Source organism: Equus caballus, chromosome 10 (assembly GCF_041296265.1).
Source record: "Equus caballus isolate H_3958 breed thoroughbred chromosome 10, TB-T2T, whole genome shotgun sequence".
Classification (NCBI taxonomy): Eukaryota; Metazoa; Chordata; class Mammalia; order Perissodactyla; family Equidae; genus Equus; species Equus caballus.
In genome coordinates, this window is record NC_091693.1 from 65,294,693 (window position 1) to 65,319,817 (window position 25,125).

At 39.8% G+C, this 25,125-nt stretch overlaps 1 protein-coding gene across 1 annotated transcript in view; it reads right to left on the bottom strand.

The window, feature by feature from the left end:
• The window catches only part of SEC63 (SEC63 homolog, protein translocation regulator), a 67,912-nt gene extending 45,496 nt beyond the window's left edge, over window positions 1–22,416 (bottom strand). The window contains exon 1 of the mRNA XM_023650880.2: window positions 22,087–22,416. Within this exon, the coding sequence (XP_023506648.1) occupies window positions 22,087–22,210 (124 nt within the window). The 5' untranslated portion in view covers window positions 22,211–22,416. The remainder of the gene's footprint in view (window positions 1–22,086) is intronic.
• Between the last annotated feature and the right edge of the window lie 2,709 nt (window positions 22,417–25,125).

Here is a 25,125-nt window from a genome sequence, read left to right on the forward strand (position 1 = left end):
ATCTGCCAGTTGTAGTATAACTGAGTGAAGTCTTAGCACCATATTCCTAGAACCCAAAGAGCTGAAAGAATGTTAGCCAGATCTGAAGTCTTCAAACCTGTTTGCATGCTTACCACAAAAGAATTTTTTAAAATCATGTACCTTCATGTAGATTTCTAATTTGGCATCTAAAATTTTGCATCATCGGTTTGTAGAGTTGTAAAATGTCACTTCTGACATAAAGTTGAAATTTTAAAATAAAAGGATTTTTTTCACTTTTAAATGTACCAACGAAATCTAAAGACCATAGCAATTTCATATCCAACATCATCCATTTACACAAATTCATGCACAAGCCCTTCATTCCACTTCCCCCCAATAATTTTATCCTAATGTAATATATTTTTATCCTGGAAACTCATTTCTTATAATACCGACACCTCTTATTCCATGACTAAGTTTTTCCCAACTTATTTTGAAAATTTTCAAGCCTTCAGAGAAATTGGAAGAATATTACAATGAACAATACCCTTCATGTAAATTAACCAATTGTTAACATTTTGCAACTCTTGGCTGTATCTCCAGTTCCCTCTTTTCCTCCCCTTCCTTTTTATCTGAACTACTTTAGAGTAAGTTGCAGACATGAAGACACTTCACCTCTAAACGCTTTGGCACATATCACCAAAAAGTATCACTAAGTTTATTATACTCAAGTTTAACATTTATAACGTTTTACAAGTTAAAATTTCTGATGCTACATTTGTTTTGATGTTATTAGGGCAAAAATAAATATTAGAAATTAACGAATTAATAAAATGAGAATAAAATATCAGTTACGCTTTTACTTATAAGCAACTTGTAAATATCCCATATGTTCAAAAAAAGTTAAAACTCCAAATATTAAAACTTATTTCTAGAGCCAGCCCTGATGGCCTAGTGGTTAAATTCGGTGCACTCCACTTCGGTGGCCCAGGTTCAGTTCCCAAGCATGGAAGCACATCACTCATCTGTCAGTCGCCATGCTGTGGTGGTGCCTCACAGAGTAGAACTAGAAGGAATGACAACTAGAACATACAACTATGTACTGGGGCTTTGGGGAGGAAGAAAAAACAGAGGAAGACTGGCAACACTTGTTAGCTCAGGGTACATCTTTCCCAGAAAAAAATAAAAATGAAAAGTAAAATGCTAGCACTATGCAAAGGCACAAATCCACTCTATCAAATAGTATAAAGAGGTAATTAACACTCTAAACTAGAAGGAAAATGACAAGGACCCAGAAATCAACCCTGAAGGCGCAGAAATTTACAAGCTAAATGACAGAGAATTCAAAATAGCTATCATAAAAAACTCAACGAGTTACAAGAAAACTCAGGAAGACAGTTTAATGAAATCAGAAATAAAATCAATCAACAGAGCAAATTCTTCACAAAAGAGACTGAAACTACTAAAAGAAAGCACTCAGAAATGCTGGAGATGAAAAACAATGAATGAGATAAAGAAAAGCCTGGAAACCTTAAATAACAAAGCTGATACTATAGAGGACAGAATTAGAAATTTAGAGAACAAAAATACAGAAACGCATCAGATGGAGAAGAGAAAACTAAGACTAAAAAGAAATCAAAAGAGACACAGTTTGGGAGTGACATCAGCATAATGGCAAAGCGAGCACTTCCCTTAAACTCCCTCCTCTAAGATACAATGAAAAGGACATTCATATGCCAACAGAGCACATTCAAACAACATAAAAGACATCTGAGAGACCTATGCAGGCGTGTCTGAAGGTGGAAGTGCTGGACCCCAGAAGGAAGTGAAAGGAGGTCAGGGGATCTCCTCTCCCTCCCAAACAGCAGCAACCCCAGGACTGTGCGTGGCTCTGAGAGAATGGGGATTGGGAGAGGGAGGAGGGGCCCTTGGCAGGAACACCTTCAACTCTCCAAGTTCCCTCAAAGCCCATAGGAAAGTCCATCACAGAGGTCGCTAAGCCAGAACAGCAGTGTCTTCATCAAGCCAGAACCCCTGGAGAGCAGATAGCAAGGGCAAAGCAACAAGACCCTGGGATCACACAGGTGAAAGAAGCCGACCCTCCTTCCATCCGGTGCTCCAGCTCGTACCACTGGCTAGAGCACCTGCACATATGATAGAAAAGCAGCAGCTGTGCAAGAGCGAGGCAGGGACAGTGGCAGGCTCAGAATACACAGCTCTTGACTCCCACCCAGTGGCAGCAGGTGGAAGCTGGCAACCAGACACTATCACTATGCTGAGGCACAAATCCACCCCATAAAACAGTACAAAAAATTTATTAATACTCCAGACCAGAAGGAAAACGACAAATACCTAGAAATCAATCCTGAAGGCACAGAAATTTATAATCTAAATGACGGCAAATGCAAAATGGTTATCATAAAAAAACTCAACAACTTACAAGAAAATACAGATAGCTCAAAGAAATCAGGAAGTTCTTCACAAAATAGATTGAAACTATAAAGAAAAACCAATTAGAAATGTTGGAGATAAAAAACACAATAGATGACATAAGGAAAAATCCAGAATCCTTGAATAACAGAGCTGATATTATGGAGGACAGAATTAGCAGCTTAGAGGACAGAAATATAGAAATGCATGAAGATGGAGAAGAAGAGAAAACTAACACTAAAAAGAAATGAAGAAATTCTCTGAGAAATATCCCATTCAATTGGGAAATGTAACATAAGGATTATAGGTATTCCAGAGGGAGAAACGGAGGAGAACAGAGCAGAAAGCTTGTTCAAAAAAACAGCAGCTGAGGACTTCCAAATCTGGGAAAGATGCTGGAAATACATGCGAAAGAGGCTACTGGAACTCTGATTTATATCAATGTTAAAAGACTTTCTCCAAGGCATATAGTAGTAAAGCCGGCAAAAGTCAATGACAAAGAGAAAATATTAAGGGCAGCAAGGCAGAAGAAAATAACTTACAAAGGAATCCCTATCAGGCTTTCAGGGGATTTCTCAAACCTTAGAGGCTACGAGAGAGTGGAATGATATATTCAAAATTCTGAAGGACAGAAACTTTCAGCCAAGAATACGCTAGCCAGTGATAGAGTTCATCGCCACAAGACACCCCCCTACAAGAAATGCTCAAGAAGACCCTCACACCTAATTTTAAAAAGGGGGGGGGGGGGGAGGGTTTACAAAGCCTTTAGCAAAGAGATACACAGGTAAACAAAAATCAGAAAATTGCAGCTCCCTCTCACAACAGGTTAGCAAACAAAAAACAGGTTAGCAACATTAAAGATAAAGGGAAGAAAAACATCAAAAATAAATATAATCTCATCATTTTAACCACAAACTCACAATACAAGATGGAATAAGTTGTGACAATAACTTAGAATGGGAACAGGAAAGAGATGGAATTGGCTTAGTCTAAGGAAAGAGGCTATCAGAAAATGGACTATTGCATCTACGAGACTTTTTATACAAACCTCATGGTAACCACTAAACAAATAATCAGAACAGAAACACAAACAATAAAGAGAAAACCAAGAAAACTACCACAGAGAACTACCAAACTGAACTGGTAATCCAAAATACACAGGATGAGAAACAAGGGAAAGGCAGACGAACGAGAAAACAAGCAATAAGACAGCAGCATTAAGCCCTCATCTATCAATAAGCACTCTAAATGGAAAGGTATTGAACTCTCCAATCGAAAGACACAGTGGAGGGATTGATCAAAAGACAAGACCCAACAATATGCTGCCTCCAGGAAACACATCTCAGCTCTAAAGACAAACAGAGGCTAGGGCTGGCCCAGTGGCGCAGCAGTTAAGTGCGCACATTCCACTTCGGTGGCCCAGGGTTGGCCAGTTCAGATCAGAGGTGCGGACACAGCACTGCTTGGCACACCATGCTGTGGTAGGCGTCCCACATATAAAGTAGAGTGAGATGGGCATGGATGTTAGTTCAGGGCCAGTCTTCCTCAGCAAAAAGGGGAGGATTGGCAGCAGTTAGCTCAGGGCTAATCTTCCTCAAAAAAAAAAAAAAAACACAGGCTCAGAGTGAAGGGATGGAAAACAATCCTCCAAGCTAAAGGCAAACAAAAGAGCAGGTGTTGTCATACGTATATCAAACTAGACTTCAAGACAAAACAGGTAATGAGAGACAAAGATGGATAGTATATAACGATAAAAGGGACACTCCACCAAGAAGACATAACACTTATAAAGATATACACACTCAACACAGGAGCACCAAAGTACATAAAGCAACTATTAACAAATCTAAAAGGAGATATTAACAGCACAATACTAGTTAGGGAACTTAACACCCCACTTATATCAATGGATAGATGATCCAGACAGAAAGTCAACAAGGAAATAGTGGATTTAAACAAAAAACTAGACCAGATGGACTTAACAGATATACAGAGAACACTCTATCCAAAAACAGCAGAATACACATCCTTCTCAAGTGCACAGAGAACATTCTCAAGGCTACATCATATGTTGGGAAACAAGGCAAGTCTCGATAAATTTAAGAAGACTGAAATCCTATCAAGCATCTTTTCTGACCATAATGCTATGAAACTAGAAATCAACTGCAAGAAAAAAGCTGGGAAAGGGACAAAGATGTGGCAACTAAACAACATGCTACTGAAGAACCAATGGATCAATGAAGAAATTAAAGGAGAAATCAAAAAATATCTGGAGACAAATGAGAATGAAAATGCACCATACCAACTCATACGGGAGGCAACAAAGTGGTCCTAAGAGGGAATTTTATAGCAATACAGGCCCACCTTAACGAACAAGAAAAATCTCAGTAAGTATTCTTAAACTACACATAACAGAATTAGAGGAAGAACAAAGCAAGCCCAAAGTCAGTGGAAGGAGGGAAATAATAAAAATCAGAGTAGAAATAAATGAAATAGAGATGAAACAAACAACAGAAAGGATCAATAAAGCTATGAGCTGGTTATTTGAGAAAATAAACAAAATTGACACACACTTAGCCAGACTCACTAAGAAAAAAAGAGATGGCTCAAATAAATAAAATTAGAAATGAAAGTAGAAATTACAACAGATACTGCAGAAACACAAAAGATTATAAGAGAATACTACGAAAAACCATATGCCAACAAATTGAACAAGCTAGAAGAAATGGATAAATTATTAGACTCCTACAACCTCCCAAAACTGAACCAAGAAGAAATAGAGAATCTGAATAGACCAATCACAAGTAAACAGATTGAAACAGTAATCAAAAACCTCCTGTGGCCAGCCTGGTGGCCCAGTGGTTAAATTTGCACATTCCGCTTCAGTGGCCCTGAGTTCACTGGTTCGGATCCCAGATGTGGACCTACGCACTGCTTGTCAAGGCATGCTGTGGCAGGTGTCCCACATATAGAGGACGATGGGCACAGATGTTAGCTCAGGGCCTGTCTTCCTCAGCCAAAAGAGGAGGATTGGCAGCAGTTAGCTCAGGGCTAATCTTCCTCAAAAACAAAAACAATAACAAAAAACCTCCCAAAAAATAAAAGTCCAGGACCAGATGGCTTCTCTGGAGCACTCTACCAAACATTCAAAAAAGGCTTAACACCTTCTGAAACGATTTCAAAAAACTGAAGATGATGAAATACTTCCTAATACATTCTACAGGGCCAACATCATCCTGATACCAAAGCCAGACAAGGACAACACAAAGAAGGAAAATTACAGGCCAATATATCACTAACGAACACAGATGCAAAAATCCTCAACAAAATATTGGTAAACTGAATACAGCAATACATTAAAAGGACCATATACCATGATCAAGTGGGAAAACTCACTTGCACCAGGGATGCAGGGATGGTTCAACATCTGCAAATCAATCAATGTGATCCACCACATTAACAAAATGAGGAATAAAAAATACACGATCATCTCAACAGATGCTGAGGAAGCATTTGACAAGATCCAACATCCATTTATGATAAAAACTCTCAATAAAATGGGTATGGAAGGAAAATACCTCAACATAATAAAGGCTACATATATGACAAACCCACAACCAACATTATCCTCGATAGGGAAAAACTGAAAGCCATCCCTCTGAGACAGGAACAAGAAAAGGGTGCCCACTCTCACCACTCTTATTCAACAAAGTACTAGAGGTTTTGGCCAGAGCAATTAGGTAAGAAAAAGAAATAAAAGGAATCCAAATAGGCAAGGAAGAAGTGAAACTCTCGCTGTTTGCAGACGACATGATTTTACATACAGAAAATCCTAAAGAATCCTTTGGAAAACTATTAGAAATAATAAACAACTATAGCAAAGTTCCAGGGTACAAAGTCAACTTACAAAAATCAGTTGCATTGCTATACTCTAATAACGAACTAACAGAAAAAGAACTCAAGAATACAATCCCATTTACAATTGCAACAAAGAGAGTAAAATATCTAGGAATAAATTTAACCAAGAAGGTGAAAGATCTATAAAAGGAAAACTATAAGACATTATTGAAAGAAATGGATGAGGACATAAAGAAATGGAAAGATATTCCATGCACATGGATCAGAAGAATAAATACGGTTAAAATGTCCACACTACCTAAAGCAATCTACAGATTCAATGCAATCCCAATCAGAATCCCAATGACATTCTTCACAGAAATAGAACAAAGAATCCTAAAATTCACATGGGGCAACAAAAGACCTCGAACTGCTAAAGCAATCCTAAAAAAAAAGAACAAAGCTGGAGGCATCACAATCCCTGACTTCAAAACATACTACAAAGCTATAGTAATCAAAACAGCATGGTACTGGTATAAAAACAGGCACACGGATCAACGGAACAGAACTGAAAGCCTAGAAATAAAACCACACATGTACTGACAGCTAATCTTTGGCAAAGGAGCTAAGAATGCACAATGGAGAAAGGAAAGTCTCTTCAATAAATGGTGTTGGGAAAACTGGACAGCCACATGCAAAAGAATGAAAGCAGACCATTATCTTTCACCAAACAAAAAAATTAACTCAAAATGGATTAAAGACCTGAAGGTAAGATGTGAAACCATAAAACTCCTAGAAGAAAACATAGGCAATACACTCTCTGACATCAATCTTAGAAGGATCTTTTCGAATACCATGTCTACTCAGTCATAGGAAACAAAAGAAAAAAAACAAATGGGAGTTCATCAGACTAAAAAGCTTTCTGCAAGGCAAAGGAAACCAGGAACAAAATGAAAAGACAACCACCAACTGAGAGAAAATATTTGCAAATCATATATCCAACAAGGGGTTAATCTCCAAAATATATAAAGGACTCATACAACTCAACAACGACAACAAAAAACTGATCAAAAAATGGACAGGGGATATGAACAGACATTTTTCCAAAGAAGACATACAGATGGCCAACAGGCACACGAAAAGATGTTCAATATCACTAACCATGAGAGAAATGCAAATCAAAACTACAATGAAATATCACCTTACACTAGTCAGAATGGCTATAATTACCAAGACAAGAAACAACAAACGCTGGAGAGAACATGGAGACAAGGGAACCCTCCTACACTGCTGGGGGGAATGCAAACTGGTGCAGCCACTATGGAAAAGACTATAGAGATTTCTCAAAAAATTAAAAATAGAAATACCACATGACCCAGCTATCCCACTACTGGGTACTTATCCAAAGAACTTGAAATCAACAATTCAAAGAAATTTACGCATCCCTATGTTTAGTGCAGCATTATTCACAACAGCCAAGAAGTGGAGGCAACCCAAGTGCCCACTGACTGATCATATGATATATGGTGACTGACAAATAATAAAGAACAACTGAAATTTCACAACGTTATAAACTATTATGGACTTCAACTAAAACCAAATACACACACACACACACACACACATACACACACACACACCCCCACCTACAGGATGATCAAAATACCTAATGTTATATAATGCTACACTGTGGCTTGGAATAAAATTTCCAATGATGGTATCATATTCAGAACCCAAAAGTGCTACATCCCAAACATATGCAAATGAAATGTACATATTCTGAAACACTGTTAGATGACAAAAAATAGCTCTGGTGACCACAAAGACACTGAGGTTGAATACATGAGGAATGTGAAAATAACTGTTTGCTGAAATGTAGGGGGATAAAACTTTATTTTTAAAGTACTATACTTTATAGGATGTGATTTTTAAATATGTAACTAAAATTTATAAATTAAACACTTTAAGGAGATATGATTTCATCCTTAAAAGGATATATATTCAAGCCGGCTAAAAAAATTTTTTCCACATCATTAAGAAACAGGAGACTATTAAGTCAGATCTTGTTATTTCTCTGCTTAAAAATCTTCAATAACTTCCCATTGCACCTAAAACAAAATCCAAGCTTCTGACGCTGGCTTATAGACATGATCTACTCTCCAGCTCCCTCTCTGACTTTATCCCAGATTATCCTCCTCACCTGCCACCTCCTGCCACTTTGTTCTTCTCTCTTCCTGGAATATGCCCAACTCCTCCTTGTCTTAAAGGCTTTTTGTATACAACTGTTGCCCCAGCCTGAAACAGGCTTTTCCCACGCAGTTCAGATCTTTGAATGGCTGGCTCCCTTTTGTCACTCAGCTTGAAGAAACATTCTCAGGAAGACATTCTCTGAATACTCTACTTCTCTATACAGTATTTATCACTATCTGATATTTTTTGTTATTTATATGTAATATGTCAATCATCTCCCCCACATTAGGATATAACCTTCAAGAGAACTGGGATCCCATCTATATTTTTCACCCCCATATTCCACTGCCTGACACAATGCCTGGCAAATAGCAGGTGCTTAATAAGTATCTGTTGAATGTATGAATTATCTCATTTAGACTTCTAACCACCCAGGGAGTATGTACGTATATATGTATTAGTAAACTTAAAAAAACAAAAACAAACAAACAAAAAACATGAAGCTCAGAAAGGTTAAGTAACTAGCCCAAAATTACAGATGGTACCAATGGAATAGCAAATAATCATTAAAGAACAGAGATGGGACTTGTGCCCAGGTGTAAATTCATAGGCCTATGCACTTATTCACTTTAACTGCCTTTCCCTAAAAAGAAAACTAGATCGCCTGAACAATTCTCAAAAGCAGCTAAAATATACTGTGTCCCTGTTCTCATTAACTTAACACACCTATCCTGATTATATGTCCAAAGCAGAAAATGTAACATGAAGAAATCCGAGTCAAAAAATTTAAGAACAAGGAGTAGCTAAAAACAAACTGAACAGGTGAGACCTCTAGCGGCCGGCCCCATGACCGAGTGCTTAAGTCTGCACGCTCCACTTCAGCGGCCCAGGGTTTCGCCGGTTCAGATCCTAGGCAGACATGGCACCGCTCACCAAGCCACGCTGAGGCAGCGTCCCACATAGCAGAACTAGAAGGACCTACAACTAGAATATACAGCTATGTACTGGGGGGCTTTGCGGGGCAGAAGAAGAAAAGAAAAAAGAGACTGGCAACAGATGTTAGCTCAGGGCCAATCTTTAGAATAGATGACATCCGTAACAAAAAGTCTGGTGAAATAGAAGTTTACAGACCAAAAAAAAGTGCTACAAATCAAACTGCTGCAAGGACTTCAATACTGAAGAGTGTGGGACAAGGCAATACAACACATAAATTTTGGAGAAAAAGTGGCAAGACAGTTTTTTTTTGTTTTAGTTTCATTTGCTATAGAAGTGTCCAGGTCCAAAAGAAAAGCAAACATCCATCCTTCATATCTGTAGGACACAGGAATTTTTTATGAGCCATCTGTCTCTAAGCCAGAAGGTATTACTAAGGCAAGAAGGGGATTCTCAATGGTAAAATGATTCATTTCAAGTTGCATTTCTCAAACTAGAGGTGCAAGATAGTGCAGGATTTTAAACAAATTATAGTATGCTCCAAGTGAGTTGGAGAAAGATGCTATGTCTCCTTAGCATAGTCTCAAATATGACCTAAAATCCTATCAAAGGGTCCTTTTTACCCTGCCATCTCATCTGCCAATAACACATCTACCCTGTTAGCTACTTCACTCTTCATCCAATCCTCTACCATTACCTCTCTCTTGTTTTTCTTTTCACCTTAAGCTTATAGTGATAATCCACAGCCCAGGTCAAAGGGTAATCACCTCTAAAAGAGACAAAACAAGACAAAAATAGAAAAACTCAAGTACTGTTAAAGAAATGCTAGCTTGCTAGCTTTTAAAAAGAAAAGACAACTTAAAACACCTTCAAGGATGTATGTCCCACTGGGACCTTAAACACTACATACCCCAAAGTAAAAAAAGTTCAGGGAACTGAAAAGGCCTCTAGAGATAAGTGGTACATAGAATGTCTTGCTCAAGATAACAGCCAATCTAGCCAGAGACTGTTTAAATTAGTTTTTAGATGTTAATACAAATCCGTACAGAAAACTCAGCATATAGATAAAGCAGAAAGAAGAAAACATTCACCATTCCAACAACCAGATGATAATCACTAATAGCAATTTAACGTTTCCTTTTTAGTCCTCTTTAGGAGAGTATTTGGGAAAGGGGAAGGAAGAAAGGGGACTTGGCAAGGTTGAAGGTACATACTTAGGGGAGAGATCTTTGTGAACAAGGAAGCTTCAGCAACTAACTTCTAGGGGCAATGAGCTTCCCTCAATTAGAGGGCTGTGGGACTGCCTCAGTCACAGCCCTCAAGGACACTTCCACCATACTGATGACACCTACTACTTTTCCCCAATGCAGCAGTTGCCCAAGTGATAGAGTTTCTCAGAGAGCAGGAGAAGGAACAGGACATACAAAAGTTAATTTAAGGTAGCACTCTATCATGTACCATTTACAAATTGAGATACAAACACAAAAAGCTTAAGTTTGTGTTAAGATCACATTACCTGTAATTTTTAATTTTTTAATCTCTAAACATCTCCCATGCTTGGAAATTCATTAAAAACATCACTTAATTACTACTAATAACCAAATGAATAAGGACACCATAATATACCTACCATCCTACAATTAGACATAAATTGTTTTGAATTTTTTGGTGTTCTGAGACTCAATTTGCAACATGGAGGGGAAGGGTCGCCCCACACTCACTTCCAAGAAGCAATTCTCAGAACACCAGCTGGCTGTCAGAGAATTCAACTCAATTCTGACACTGTCTACCAGAGACGGCATAAAATTCCACAGGTTGAGAGCTCAGTTCAACAAAACTGTACTGCCACGCCACTTCAGATGTCAGTCGAAAGCCCAGGTTATCACCTGTGCTTCTGACCAACCACCTACAGACTGGGGGTTCCACTGACCCCCTCTTTTGGTTGATTAATTTGCTAGAGTGGCACAGACAACTGAGAAACATTTTACTTACTGGATTACCAGTTTATTATAAAAAGATGTAACTCAGAAGAGCCAAATGGAAGAGACGTGTAAGGCAAGGTATAGAGAAAGGGCAAGGAACTTCCATGTCCTCTCTGGGCACGCCACTCTCCCCAAATCGCCACGTCTTCACTAATCCAGAAGCTCTCCAAAGTGTCCCTCTGGGGTTTTATGGAGGCTTCATTACATAGGCGTGATTGATTAACTCAATGGCCACTGGCAAATGAACTCAATCTCTAGCCCCTCTCTGAAAGTTCCAACCCTCTAATCACATGGTTCGTTCTCCAGGCAACAGGCCCCAATCCTGACATTTTTGACTCCCAAAAGTCATCTCACTCACATAACAAAAGACATCTTTATGACTTTGAACACTTAGGAAATTCCAAGGGTTTGGGGAGGTGTGAGCCAGGAACTGTAGAGGAAGACCATATGAATGACTAAATATATACTTATAAATCACAATATCACAGTATCTTTCTTTGGTCTTGTAAGTATTTAGAACTATATCCTTACACCAGAGTCCCAGAAATGGAATTGCTACATTTAAAATTTTTAACATTTTTATAGCTCCTTTCTAAAAAAGGAAGTAGGACTATAAATTCTTTTCAGCAGTTTGCATGAATGGCACCACCATTCTTCAACAGCCAGTATTAGAGGTATCACTGAAAAGATGGCATTTGAGCAAGGACATAAAGGAGATGAGGGCGGTAGAAGTGTGGCTACTATCTAAAGTAAAAGCCTCAGCAAACAGAGCAGCAACAGTAAAGGTCTGAAGGAAGGAGCGTGCCTCGTGTGCTCTAAGAACAGCAGATAGGCTAGTGTGGCTAGAATGGAAACAGCAAGAGGAAGGGTACTAATAAGATCAAAGAGATCATGAAGGTCTTTACAGAACACTCTCAAGACTTTAGCTTCTATTGTGATTGAGAGAGGAGAGCCTTAAAAGGTTCTGAGCAGAAGAGTGACAACTGCTGGCTTCTGTCTAAGAGGATCACTCTGGTACTATTTTGAAAATAGACTGCAAACAGCAAGAGTAGAAACAAAGACTAGTTAAGAGGCTAATGACAACCAGGCAATAAACCAGGATGGTAGTGATGGTGGAGTAATGAGAAATGGTCAGACGGGATATAATTTGAAGGTAGAGCCAACAGGACATGCTAACAGTCTGGAAGTAGAGTAGGAGATAAAGAATTGAGTAGAGAATAACCCCAAGACTTCTTGCCTGAACGGCTGAAGAGGCTGCTGTGATTAACTGAAACGGAGAAGACTGCGGGTCAAGATGTTGAAGAGAGGTGAGACAGAAATCACACCAGTTTTGTGTATGTTAAGATTCTACAGATATCCAAATGGAAACGTGGACTGGGCACTTATATATACACAAGTCTGGAGTTCAAAAAAGAGTTCTAGACTGGAAATATAAATTTGGGAATCCTCATCATATAGATGATATTTACAACCATGAGATAGGATGAGACTACACCAAAGGAGTAAGCGCAGATGGAAAAGAAGTCAAGGACTCAGCCTTGAGGAATTCTAACATTATGATGTCCTCACTGCTAAAGTATGTTCAGTAAGGATAACTTACTGAATATCCTATAAAAATAGGTTCTACCCATACACCTATAGCCAACTGATTTTTAACAAGGGTGCCAAGTCCATTCAATAGAGAAAGAACAGTCTCTTCAACAAATAGTGCTGGGACTACTGGATTTCCACGTGGAAAAGAATGAAGTTGGAGTTCTACCTCACATCACATACAAAAATTAACCCAAAATAAATCAGACCTAAATATAAGAGCTAAAAACATAATTCTCTTAAGAGAAAACAAGGGGGTAAATTTTCATGTCCATGGATTTGCCAATGGATTCTTAGATATGACAACAAAACACAGCAATACGAGAAAAAACAGTTCAACTGGACTTAAAAATTAAAAACTTTTGTGCATCGAAGGATATAATCAAGAAAGTGAAAACACAATCTACAGAATGGGAGAAAATATCTGCAAACCACATATCTAATTAGGGATTCACATCTAGAATATATGAAGAACTCCTATAACTCAACAAGAAAAAGATAAACAACCCAATTTAAAAATGGGCAAAGGATTTGAATGCACATTTCTCCAAAGATATACAAAAGGTCAACAAGCACATGAAAGATGCTGAACATTATTAGCCATCAGAAACATGCAAATCAAAACCATAATGAAACACCACTTCACACCTACTATGATGGCTATAATTTTTTAAAAACTGAAAATAAGTGTTGAAGAGGATGTGCAGAAACTGGAACCCACATACATTGCTGGTAGGAATGTAAAATGGTGCCGCCACTATAAAAAAGTCTGGCAGTTCCTCAAAAAGCTAAACACAGAACTACCATATGACCCAGCAATTCCAGTCCTAGGAATACAACCAAAAGAACTGAAAATGAGGACTCAGATGCTGTACGCCAGTGTTCCTTGCAGCATTATACACAATAGACTAATGGCGGAAACAACCCAACTGTGCATCAACAGATGAACAGCTAAAAATGTGGTACACATCCCTACAATGGAATATTATTCACCCATTCGTAAAGAACGAAGTTCTGATACATGCTGCTACAACATGGATGAATCTTGAAAACATTACGCTAAATGAAATAAGCTAGACACAAAAGGGCAATTACTATATGACTCCACTTATATGAAATAGCTAGAATAGGCAAATTTAGAGACCAAAAGTAGATAAGAGTTTACCAGGGGCTGGAGGAAAGGGAGAAAGGGGAGTTACTGCTCAACAGCTGGAGTTTGTTTAGGGTAAAGAAAAATTTTGGAAAAAGGTAGTGGTGATGGTTGCACAACACTGTGAATGTAATTAATGCTACTGAATTGTACATTTAAAATGGCTAAAACTACAAATTCTTTAAAAAAAGGAAAAGATTCTACCTCCGTAGTATCTCAAGTGTGTATCTTAGCTTCCTAATGCCACCATCACTGTTCAGATCCACAGTATTTCCTGTCTGCTGCTTAATCTCTGTTCCTTCTCATTCTTTGAGATGTTATTACACCAACTTGCATATAGTACAGTTGCAAAAATACGTTCTAAAATATCCAAAAATAACATACAGTCAACCAAATCATATAAAAACTCTTCAGCTGGGCATACATGTTCTCCATATGACTTAAATAAACTTTTCTGGCCTTTTCTCACATTTTTTCAGTCTCTGAAGTCTGCTACAACTGATCTGATCTGCACTTTGAACACATCCCATGCTTTCCAGCCACTATACTTCTGCTCATGGGATTTCTTTCCACCACCCTCACCCACCACTCCACCCATTAAATCTTTCTCATCCTTTAACAATCCAGTCAAAATCGACCTACTCTGAAGAGACTTTCCTGACTCCTAGCCCTCCACTGTCATCCACAACTACATGCAAATACTTTATCCAGCTAACTTCCACAGCACTTGTTTTCACTTCTCTTATATTTCCTTTGTTGGCCTCTAGATAGAATAATTCGTGTATGGGTCTAATCCTAATCCTCCCACCCCACCCAGATTACAAACTCCACTATATTTACACTGCATTCATCTTTGTATTGTCTGCTGCTCCTAGTACAGGCAAACAATGAATGTGCTCAATCAATAAGTAACATTTAACTAAACAGGCAAAAATCTAAACCCAGAAAGATTTGGAGTCCACATGAGAAAATTCCTTCATACACACTGACACAAACACAATTCCAAAGTATAAGTAACATCTTTTTAAGAGAATGAACAACACCTTTCAAAGAAACAATGTGATGGTGAGATGGTGTAACAACATTTCTCATCAAAAGTCTGGTAATAGGAAACATTTTTTAAAAGGAAGTCTGAGTACAATATGGATACGTATTTGTTTTGACCTTCTTTACGTCTGAATAAAAGTATAAGGAAGGGAACAAACATCTGAGAAAATGAAAATAACCCTGTCTTCGTTTTTCAGGTTCTCCAGATCAAGCAAGTATGCAACATGACCTTTAAAAAACAATTGTACATAACGCATTTACTAATCCAATACTTGTTGTCACATTCATAAAGCCTAAATGCTGTACTATAATTCATACTGCCAAGTTCCCAGCTGGTAGCTGCTTCTGTGCAGGACTTAAGTGTGTATATGCTACATGTCTGATACCTTTTTGTCAGGATAGAACACAGAGGAAATGACTATTTTTTTTTTTTTTTAATCTTTTGTTTTTAAATATTGGCACCTGAGCTAACAACTGTGCCAATCTTTTTTTTTTCTTTTTCCTGCTTTTTTCTGCAAATCCTCCCAGTACATAGTTGTATATTTTAGTTGTGGGTCCTTCTAGTTGTGCTATGTGGAATGCTGCCTCAACGTGGCCTGATGAGCAGTGCCATGTCCGCACCCAGGATCGGAACCAGTGGAACCCTGGGCTGCCGAAGCAGAGCATGTGAAGAACTTAACCACTCGGCCACGGGGCCGGGCCCGGAAATGACTATTTTAAAACGACTCAAATTTCTCAGACATCTAATATCCCTTCAAGATCTAAAGTCTTAGGAAGACTATATGCTCTAAATTAATTATGAACATTCATAAAATATACTCCTTTGAACACAAAACTGATACTACCCAGTTCTTTAAAAAAAAATCCACTCAACAAGAGACTGAGATAATCAACTCTACTATAATTAGAAATCATCTAGATAAATTAAATCAATAGATAAGGACAACATTTCATTTTAAATAAAAATGTTCATCTCCATCTTTTCCCTGCACTCAATTCCAAAACTGGTAAAAGTTAATAGGTTATTATTAGGCCAATCACCAAACAGCTTTTAAGAGAGAGAGAAATAAGTAAAGACAGAAATGAGTGAAAATTCAAAATTTGCACTCCCCTCTCTCATTCCCTCCACAGTACTTATATTCCATAAATAGCCCAAGCTATCTTAGAATCTCTTTCTCATCTGCCCATTCCCTTACATTCTGGCATCTTAATGGACTAAGAAGCCTCTGAAATGTACTCCTTCTCATCTAGTTTTCCCCCACCCAGCCTGATATCACCACCTCTCACCTCACCCTCTTTCACCAAACCATTCTCCACACAATGCTCCACAAAAGCAAAACTGAGCATGTTATTACCCTACTTAAAAACCTCCATTGTTTACCCAGTAACTTACAGGGTAAGGTATAAACTTCCTAAAATAACTGATATGCTCCTAAGTGCCAATCATATTAAATCTTGCCATTTACTGAACATCTCCACGCTTTTGCATATGCTTTCCCCTACATCTGGAATGCACTTCTCCCACTTACCTTTTAAGACGTATCTCAAATCACCTCCTCTTACATGAAACACCCAAATCCCAAAACAGAATTATTCACTCCTTCCTCTGTGCTCAAACAGCACTTTCCACTTGCCACTTTAACACTCAGTATAATGTTATATTAATTACAGGAGGCAGCACAGAATAGTGGCTAACAGAAGCTCTGGCATAATACAGATTTGGATCCAACACCCCATCTTCCACCTAGTATGGTCATGGCTTTAGGCAAGTTGGTTACCTCCTCCAGGGCTGTTTTCTCATTAATAAAACTGGGATAATACACAAGTCTAGCTCAAAGTGCTAACAGGCATTCAGCACTATCCACCTTGAGGCTAGTAAACTTTCAATGAATGGCAGAAAGCTGGGATGTTAACATCACAATTACCTGTCTCAGACTGGAGAGGGATGTGGGGCCTTCCCCCACAAGAGGAGGGACTACATCTAAAGTCATCCCTACTGGGGAAAAAAGGGCTGCACACACCAAAATGTTGAGTCACCTGTGGGTGATTTGGGTGACGGAACTACAAGCAATTTTTGTTCTGTTCCTTTCTGCTTTTCTCCTTGGGTATGCGCAACTTACTAAGAAAAAAGTTATATGCACTTAAAAATCTCACCCATCACCTAAAAGCAGCATCTAGCACAAAGTTAACACTCTATAAATATTTGCTAAATGAAATGAAGGAACTGCTACAGTAGGTTTAGTTCTTCAAGAATGTTTACATGCACTTATTGTTTTGCTTCTCATAATCACTTCTTGGGTACATACAGCAGGTTATACTTACCCCTAGAAAATGAGGCTGAGAGTTTAGAAATAAGTAAACAGGGACTAGGTTGGAACTTCAAAACTTCTAACTTTTCAAATTCAGAGTTTTCTTTCTACACTAAGCACTAAAAGTGGACTCCCACTCACATTCCCAAGTCAGAAAGCTGAATCATTTGTACACTGTTTGAGCGGGAGCAAGCAAAGAACAAAGAAATATAACTTTTTTTAAAAGTTTCATTAATCCTTTCAAATAATGGGGGGAGGGGGGAATCACTCAGATGATTTTTTTTAAGTACTCAACTTAACTACTAAATCAAATTGTTCCAGAAAGCCTACATAACCAGCAAAACTGGTAGAAGCTAACAGCCCCACTATGTGCCAGACACTGTTCTAAACACCTTACATATATTTATTTGTTTAATCCTATGAAACAGGTAACTACCGTCTCTACTTACAGATGAGTAAACTAAAACACACAGAAGCTAAATAATTTTCCCTAAGATTACAGAGTTAGTAGGCAGCAGATCCAGACTTCAAAACCAGGCAGTTTTGAAAAAGTAAGATCAAGGAGTAAGGTCAAGTAAGTTTTGAAAAAGTAAGGTCAAGGAGTCAAAAGACAAACAAAAACTTGGAAAAAGTACTACTATATTTTATCTCAAATCAAAGGATCTATAATCCTTAACCTATGGGAAGAATAAAAGCATGCTTTTGATTTGAAATTCTAGTAATTACAAACAGTTATTTTCTTTCATCAAATATCACTGTAAATCCGTACTATTTAAGTCGCTTTAACAAAAATATTCGGTTTTCAACTACAAGAACTTTACAGCACTATTCTACAGTAAGTGCTTCTTAGTTTTGTAAAACAAAAAGGCTAAGACATTAGAGGGTTGTTCTTTGTTTTTTTTTTTTTTTTTTAGCAAAGAGCACATATCACAATACACCACCTCCTAAAATGAAAACTCCAGCAAAGACCACTACTAAGAAGTTCTCCTCTTAGTAGCACTTCTCAAACCTAGCTACAACTTACAATCACATAGGGACCTTTTAAAAAACCAATACACAAGCACCCACTCCAGACCAATTAAATCAGAATATCTGGGGACAGGTATAAGTGTTTTTAAAAGCTCCCCAAGTGATTCTAATGTGTAGCCAGGATTGAGAATCACTATTCCAAGAAAATCTAAATCCTCCATGTTATTACCTCATACAGAGCTTTTGTCCATAATGGTCTGAAAAAGTAGTCAGTCATCTTATTCAGCCAATTTGCAAACCACTAAGAGAGTAAGGGTTAAGATAAAGAGGACCCCTCAACTACTAAAAGGGGTATTAATTATAAGCGCATTTAGCCCAATAGATTAGACAAAAATCAAGGCAAAAGGATTCCACTGATAATGTTTTGGGTAACAGAGAAACTTCAATTAACACGTCAAATTTGCCAAAGACCAAGCTATTTGTATCTTTCAAGTTCTAGATTTTACAATCTCTGAAATGGCACTATGCTTTCTGATGGACTCTAGAGCCCAATAATTCCAAAAGAGCAACAATGAAACAACTATCAACCTTGAAACTCAAAGCCCCAAATGTGTCATCTTTTTAAAAAACTAACCATTTCTTAAACTGAAGGTTTACTTAAGGGTGTAAAATTGCTAGCAAAGAAAGTCTTTTCATGCCTTCATACAGAGGATATCCCTGAAAAGTCAACATTTCCATAATAACTCTGAAATTCAAACTCAAGATGCTTATATTTTTGTATTTGGCTACTTATGGTTTCACAAGAAAGCTAAATAAAATAAGCTTCAGAATCAAACGTTAAAATATCCTGCTGTGTTATTCAAAAATACTACTACAGGTCCACATTCTTTGTTCAAATCCCCTAAGGACAAACATACTGCAGAATTTTTCAGATTTTAGAAAGACGGTACAGTGTTTCTACCCTAACAGGCCCTCGAGGGTCTAAAACAGCACCAATAATCAAATAAATTAACATTCCAACAGCAAAATATAACTTTTTTTTAAATGAGATAAGGATTACAAGTAGCCTCCTGTCAGTACAAGTCATCAAACTTTTTGCTGCAAACATCTGAAAAAACTTTCTTTTCCAGAGCCTTGGGTGAACCTCTAATTCACGATTTCTCTTCGATGTTCAAGACGTTGCAAGTGGGCTTCAGAAAAAAGTCACTAGGATAAAAAACATTCTTTTAATACCACTGTAATACTAAAGAAATAACTCAAGTCATTATGGTAGATACACAAAAAGAAAAGTCCAAGTGGTGTCCACCAATTTTCATGATGATTAGACTAGCATTTAAGTATCCACCTTAATTTTTATAATGCAATTTTGATCAAGATCAAACAAATACACCAACATGTGCATATTTACTGATTAAGGCAAGTATGAAGCAGAGCGCCAGATGCAGAGAAGGGGCATATCAACACCCAACTTTCTATCTAGCAATCTGGAAACAAGAGAGGTCTCCGAAGCTAAGCAGACCAGGCTCCACCACACAGGAAAGTTACTAAAGCTCTCTCAACTCCAATTTCTTCACGCCAGGATGGAGATGATGATAATAGAAGCTACTTCATTGTATTTTTAAGGAGATTAAATAAAGTAACATCTGAAGTCTATGACATAAATAGTCAATATTAATTCCCTCCACTAACTATGTGCTGGCGGGGCTCAAGTATAACTTGCCTATGATATAAGTTAGCAGGCAAATTTTATACATTTTTTTTTTTTTAAGATTTTATTTTTTTTCCTTTTTCTCCCCAAAGCCCCCAGGTACATAGTTGCATATTCTTCGTTGTGGGTCCTTCTAGTTGTGGCACGTGGGACGCTGCCTCAGCGTGGCTTGATGAGCAGTGCCATGTCCGCCCCCAGGATTCGAACTGACGAAACACTGGGCCGCCTGCAGCGGAGCGCGGGAACTTAACCACTCGGCCACGGGGCCAGCCCCTAGCAGGCAAATTTTATGACACAAAACCCACCACGAAAACATGACCCTATCACATTTCAAAAACGCAGTGTAGATCAAAATGACTAATTTCTGAAATCAAGGCAGCTTCTCAAAACACATTCTAACCAAATCTATCTACTCTCCCAACACCCTTTCATCTTCCACACAACCAACTGCATGCACGAATGGGTGGTAAGTGAAAATAAACTACTTTACTGAAAAGGGCACTCTTTTAACTCGAAATAAAATTACCAGAGTATCCCAAGTTTTGCAGATAAGAGGAGTCATTACGGTATCAAGACTTCATCACTTATATTACAACCACTATCCAAAGAACCCAGACAATTTGAACACACTTAGAAAAAGAAGACACAACAGTCCAAAATCCAATTTTCACTATTTACTGAATGAGAAAAAAAGTCACCATGGGCAGATTTTTGCATCTAATGAATATTTAAACCTGTCAAATGTACAAAAAGATGGAACTCTTTTTACTATTTATCCTAAATTCAATTTAATTCAGTTTCATTATTTTTAACTCAAGAATTGTACAAAGCACTGAGTCAGTCTTACAGCATTAAGTTCTGAACTGATTCAACGCTTCACTGTTCAATAATTTTCCCAAAGTACACTATATAACCTGGACAACCTGGACCTCCACCACACTAGAGAAGAAATTTAATCAAGTCAGCATAGCTCTTGTGAAACAGAAAGCTTTCCCTAAACGTTAATACTCAAAACCGAGTAATAGTCACTGTGAACGCTCCCATAAACAACCTACTAGGGCCTTGCAGCTCCACAGCTTTAAGAATATCACCCGCCATATGTCCTAACAGAGTGCAGCCAATGGAATCCAAACATTACCCAAACATAAAACGCCTTGAAAAGAATCTATATTAGTCTGTGTTCTAATCCGACGTTTTTAATGCGAAAAAGACTCAAAACTAAAAGCAAATGGACCTGCTACCTCACAACTAGCTACAAGATGAACTGCCTACAAGATTTAATCCTTCATACTTGCACTTTTTCCGCCATAAACAGGAAACTCCAAAGAAAAGGAAATAGAGAAAAGCCTATTTTTGCTAAGGGGAATATTGGCATTGCCTCCAACCCCCACTGCGTGAGTGAACACATGAAAAAGCACCGGGGGAAGGGACGGGGGAGGGGCGGCTGGTGAGCTCAGTCGGAGTCCTGAACATGCCACCCAGCTCAGACGGTGCCCGAAACATCTGTAACGACAGCCGCAACCGGGAAACGGGGGTGCGGGGGGACGAGGACCGGGGCTTGGGGGCTCAGAGTTGTGCCTGCACGTTCGGCCAACTCTTCTCTCACGTCCCCATTGCCATCCTCCCCATTCCATCCTGCTCCCTCCGTAAAGAAAAATACCCAATGAAACCAGGGGCAGAGAAGACAAAGGGGCAGGAGGCGGCTGCAAGGAGCGTCCAGAACAATGGGGAGAGGGTGCGAAGCGAAACTCCCGAGGAGGACAATGAAGGGGGTGGACCAGCGCCCCGAGAGGCACCGAGGGGAACACGGCGAGCCCGGGCCCCGCCAGCGGCGGACGCCGGGACGCGAGGCCCGGCCGTGCAGGCGGTATCACCCGGGACGCGGCGCGCTGGGCTGGGCCGGAGCGCGCGGGAGCGGCGCGGCCCGAAGAGGCCAGCGGGGCCTGCGCGGGTCGGCGGGCAGCTGCTGGCCGGACTCACCGGCATTCTGGTCTCGGGGCCAGAGGTAGTATGTGGCCGGGATCACGATGAGCCCCACGAAGGAGGTGAGGAAGTAGAAGAAGGTGTTCCCGCTGTCATCGTACTGGAACTGCTGCCCCGCCATGGCGCCCCCTCCTCCGCCTCCCTCTTCTCACCGCCGCCGCCACGACCCCGCTCCGCGCTCGGGCTCCCAGCGTTCCGACCCCGTGTGGCGTAGCTCCGACGCCGCCGCCGCCTCGCCTCCCCGCCCCCACGCTACTCTCCCCGACACGCCGCCGCCGCCGCCGCCGCCGCTGCCCTCGCCAGCTGTCGCGAGAACAGATAGTTCCCGCCCCGCTCGGTTTTTCCTCCCCCGCCTCTCTCCAACACGCTCGCTAAGGGAGACGTGGCGCGGGCAGCCGTGGATCTCTGCGAGGTCCCGCCCTTAACCCCGCCCCGTACTCCACAGCCCTGCCCCCCGAGCGCCGCCAGAGCGGCCTCCAGGGCCCCGCCTCTAGCCCTAGAGTCCCACCCACTTCCTCCTCCGCTTCCTTTCCCAGCCTGCCACTGCGGGTCCTCTGGGTTGGTTTATGGGGTCCCAGGGAAGGCTTCTGGGCCGAGGAGTGGGCGCGGGCGTGCACCTGCCTGTGACTGGGGCTGCAGCCCTTCGGAGCAAAGCTGAGGCTTCCTTCTTGCCTCCCCCTCTTTCCCATACATAGCTCACCTTGTCCTGCCCTCTCGCCTTTTAATTTCCCCGGTTGATAATGTTTCCTTAGGTTCTGGATCCGTTCCTCCAGCCCCCACATTTTGGAAACAAGGGTCATTCAGAACAGGCCGGCGCAGGAGGGGAGGATGGTGAGGGGTTTTGTTGTACGGTCTTTTTGCAGAGTATGTTTGCTATTAAAAGACTGCGAACTAGACTGCGCCCATTTTGCAGATGGAGATTCCCCAAGCCAGTAAAGATGGTGACCTACCCAACCCAGAGCTAATGTTTATAACCACCAGTTCACCACTATTTTCTTCGGCCAGGCAGTAGGCTAAGACCTTTATTGCTTTATACCATTTAATCGTCAGTAAACCCCTTGGTGAGAAAATTGAGGCTCAGCGAGATTGCCTAAAGTCATGCACAGTAAGAGAAGGTCTGGGGATTCAAACCCAGATCACCCTGATGCCACAAAACCAGTGCCCTTGACCACCGCCTGGTCGAGCACCTTAACACTTCACTGAGAGCGGCTAGCACTCCCCGCAGGATGTGGACAGGAATCTGCACTTCCAGAAGGCACGGCTTGGGGAGCAGTCGCTCTGGGGAGCTTCCCCTTTCGTTCGCTGTGAGATCACGGAGGCCCGTGTCAGCTGAGCTGGGAGCGGACGGGGCTGGTGACCTAATGTGGGAATGACCCGGGGCAGCCCTGGCTGGGGCCTGTCCCAGCGTCTAAAGAAAGGCCCACCTGACCCACCTCACAGAGTGGTTGTGAGGATTAAAGTGAATTACAGTGAAGTTGCTTTTCAAAGGAAAAACTATGTAATAAGCAAATACTGTAACAGCTAGATCTTAAGTTAACATGAGGGAAGCCATCTTAGGGAAAAGAAGCAATATTGTAACTATGACCCTGACTCACTTGTTTCTGTGAATACATTCTAGCCTGCACTAGCCTAGATGATTAAGCACCTCTTGCTTTTACGAAATACGTGATCTGCTAGTTGCTTATGTATATCTCCTAGCTGTGATAAGACAACTTTGTTCTCTGAGTTCCCGAGGAACATGACCTCCAGAAAGAAAAATTCTGCTTTGGTACCCATCACAAATGACAGAAGAAAGAGATAATGTGGTGCTTTGAAGTTTGTCACACTAGAGGGTCAACATCCCTAACCCCCATCCTTCCCTGCCCATTTCCCCTGTATACCTGCCTCAAGATTCCGTATGATTTTAAGATGGTTCTTTAGGACACTAGTCTGCCATCTTTTGATTATGCTAGCTAACCTATAAATTTTCCTTTCTCAACCATGGGCTTGTTTGCAGTTGGTTGGCACCAGATTGCAGTGAGCAGAACGAGCCCCTTTTTGCTCAGTTACAATACCACATATTACACATTTTTTAAAACTCATTTTAAGACTTCATAGTCTATTTACTAAGTTTCTTTCAATATGCCTTCCATTTTTGGAAGAGAAATCTGCTGGCATGTCATCTTTTATTTCATGTTCTCAAATCTGGTATTTATCGTAACCAGTTTTGCTTTCCTTTGTAAGAGATTATGTTCACATATATTCTCTCTTCCCTTTCAAATGTCCTATCTACCCATTCTGAAAGGAAATTTCAGAAAATCATTTTCTCTGCATTTCCCTTCTCATTTTTCCCTGTATAAAGTTTTCAAAGACTATATTAGAGGGGAAAAAATAAAACAGAGAAGTGAGGGGAAGAGGATGTTACTATGAAATCAACAGAGCATTGTGATCACCCAACACTGATATACCCAGAACAATTTGCCTTGCTTCAGAAACAAATTAATCATAAAATTGGCTCAAATGAAGCGGGTAGGATCCTGAAGTTCCTTTTGTTTATGTTGAATTTGTTATTAAGTCTTTCAGGTTTTAATAATGCTGAACAGGTTATATTTTATTACTCCGATTATATGTTTTACTCAGCATTTGTGTGAAGATAATACATCAGTTTTATAACCTGTGGCAATATAAATTATTGATGATAAATATTCCCCTTCTAACTTTTTTTTCTGCAGGAGTAATCTTTTTACTGCAGCTTTGGGGTCATGCATAAAAGTGACTTGAACAGAACTGAACCATGAAACAACATTTTGAACAAATGACATTTATTTGCTAAACTCCAGACCAATCTAAAATATGATTTCTTTTTACCAAAGCAGATTAAAGATTTGAAAATGGATACTTTATTTTCAAAAGTGTAAACACATTTGATCCTAGAACTTAACATTACTGAACACAGATAAACTCAGATCACCCAAATATTCTCCAAAGCAAATCTGAATCATAACTTTAATTAATCAATATCTGATTCATTAGCAATGTTTTTAAATTAACACGATT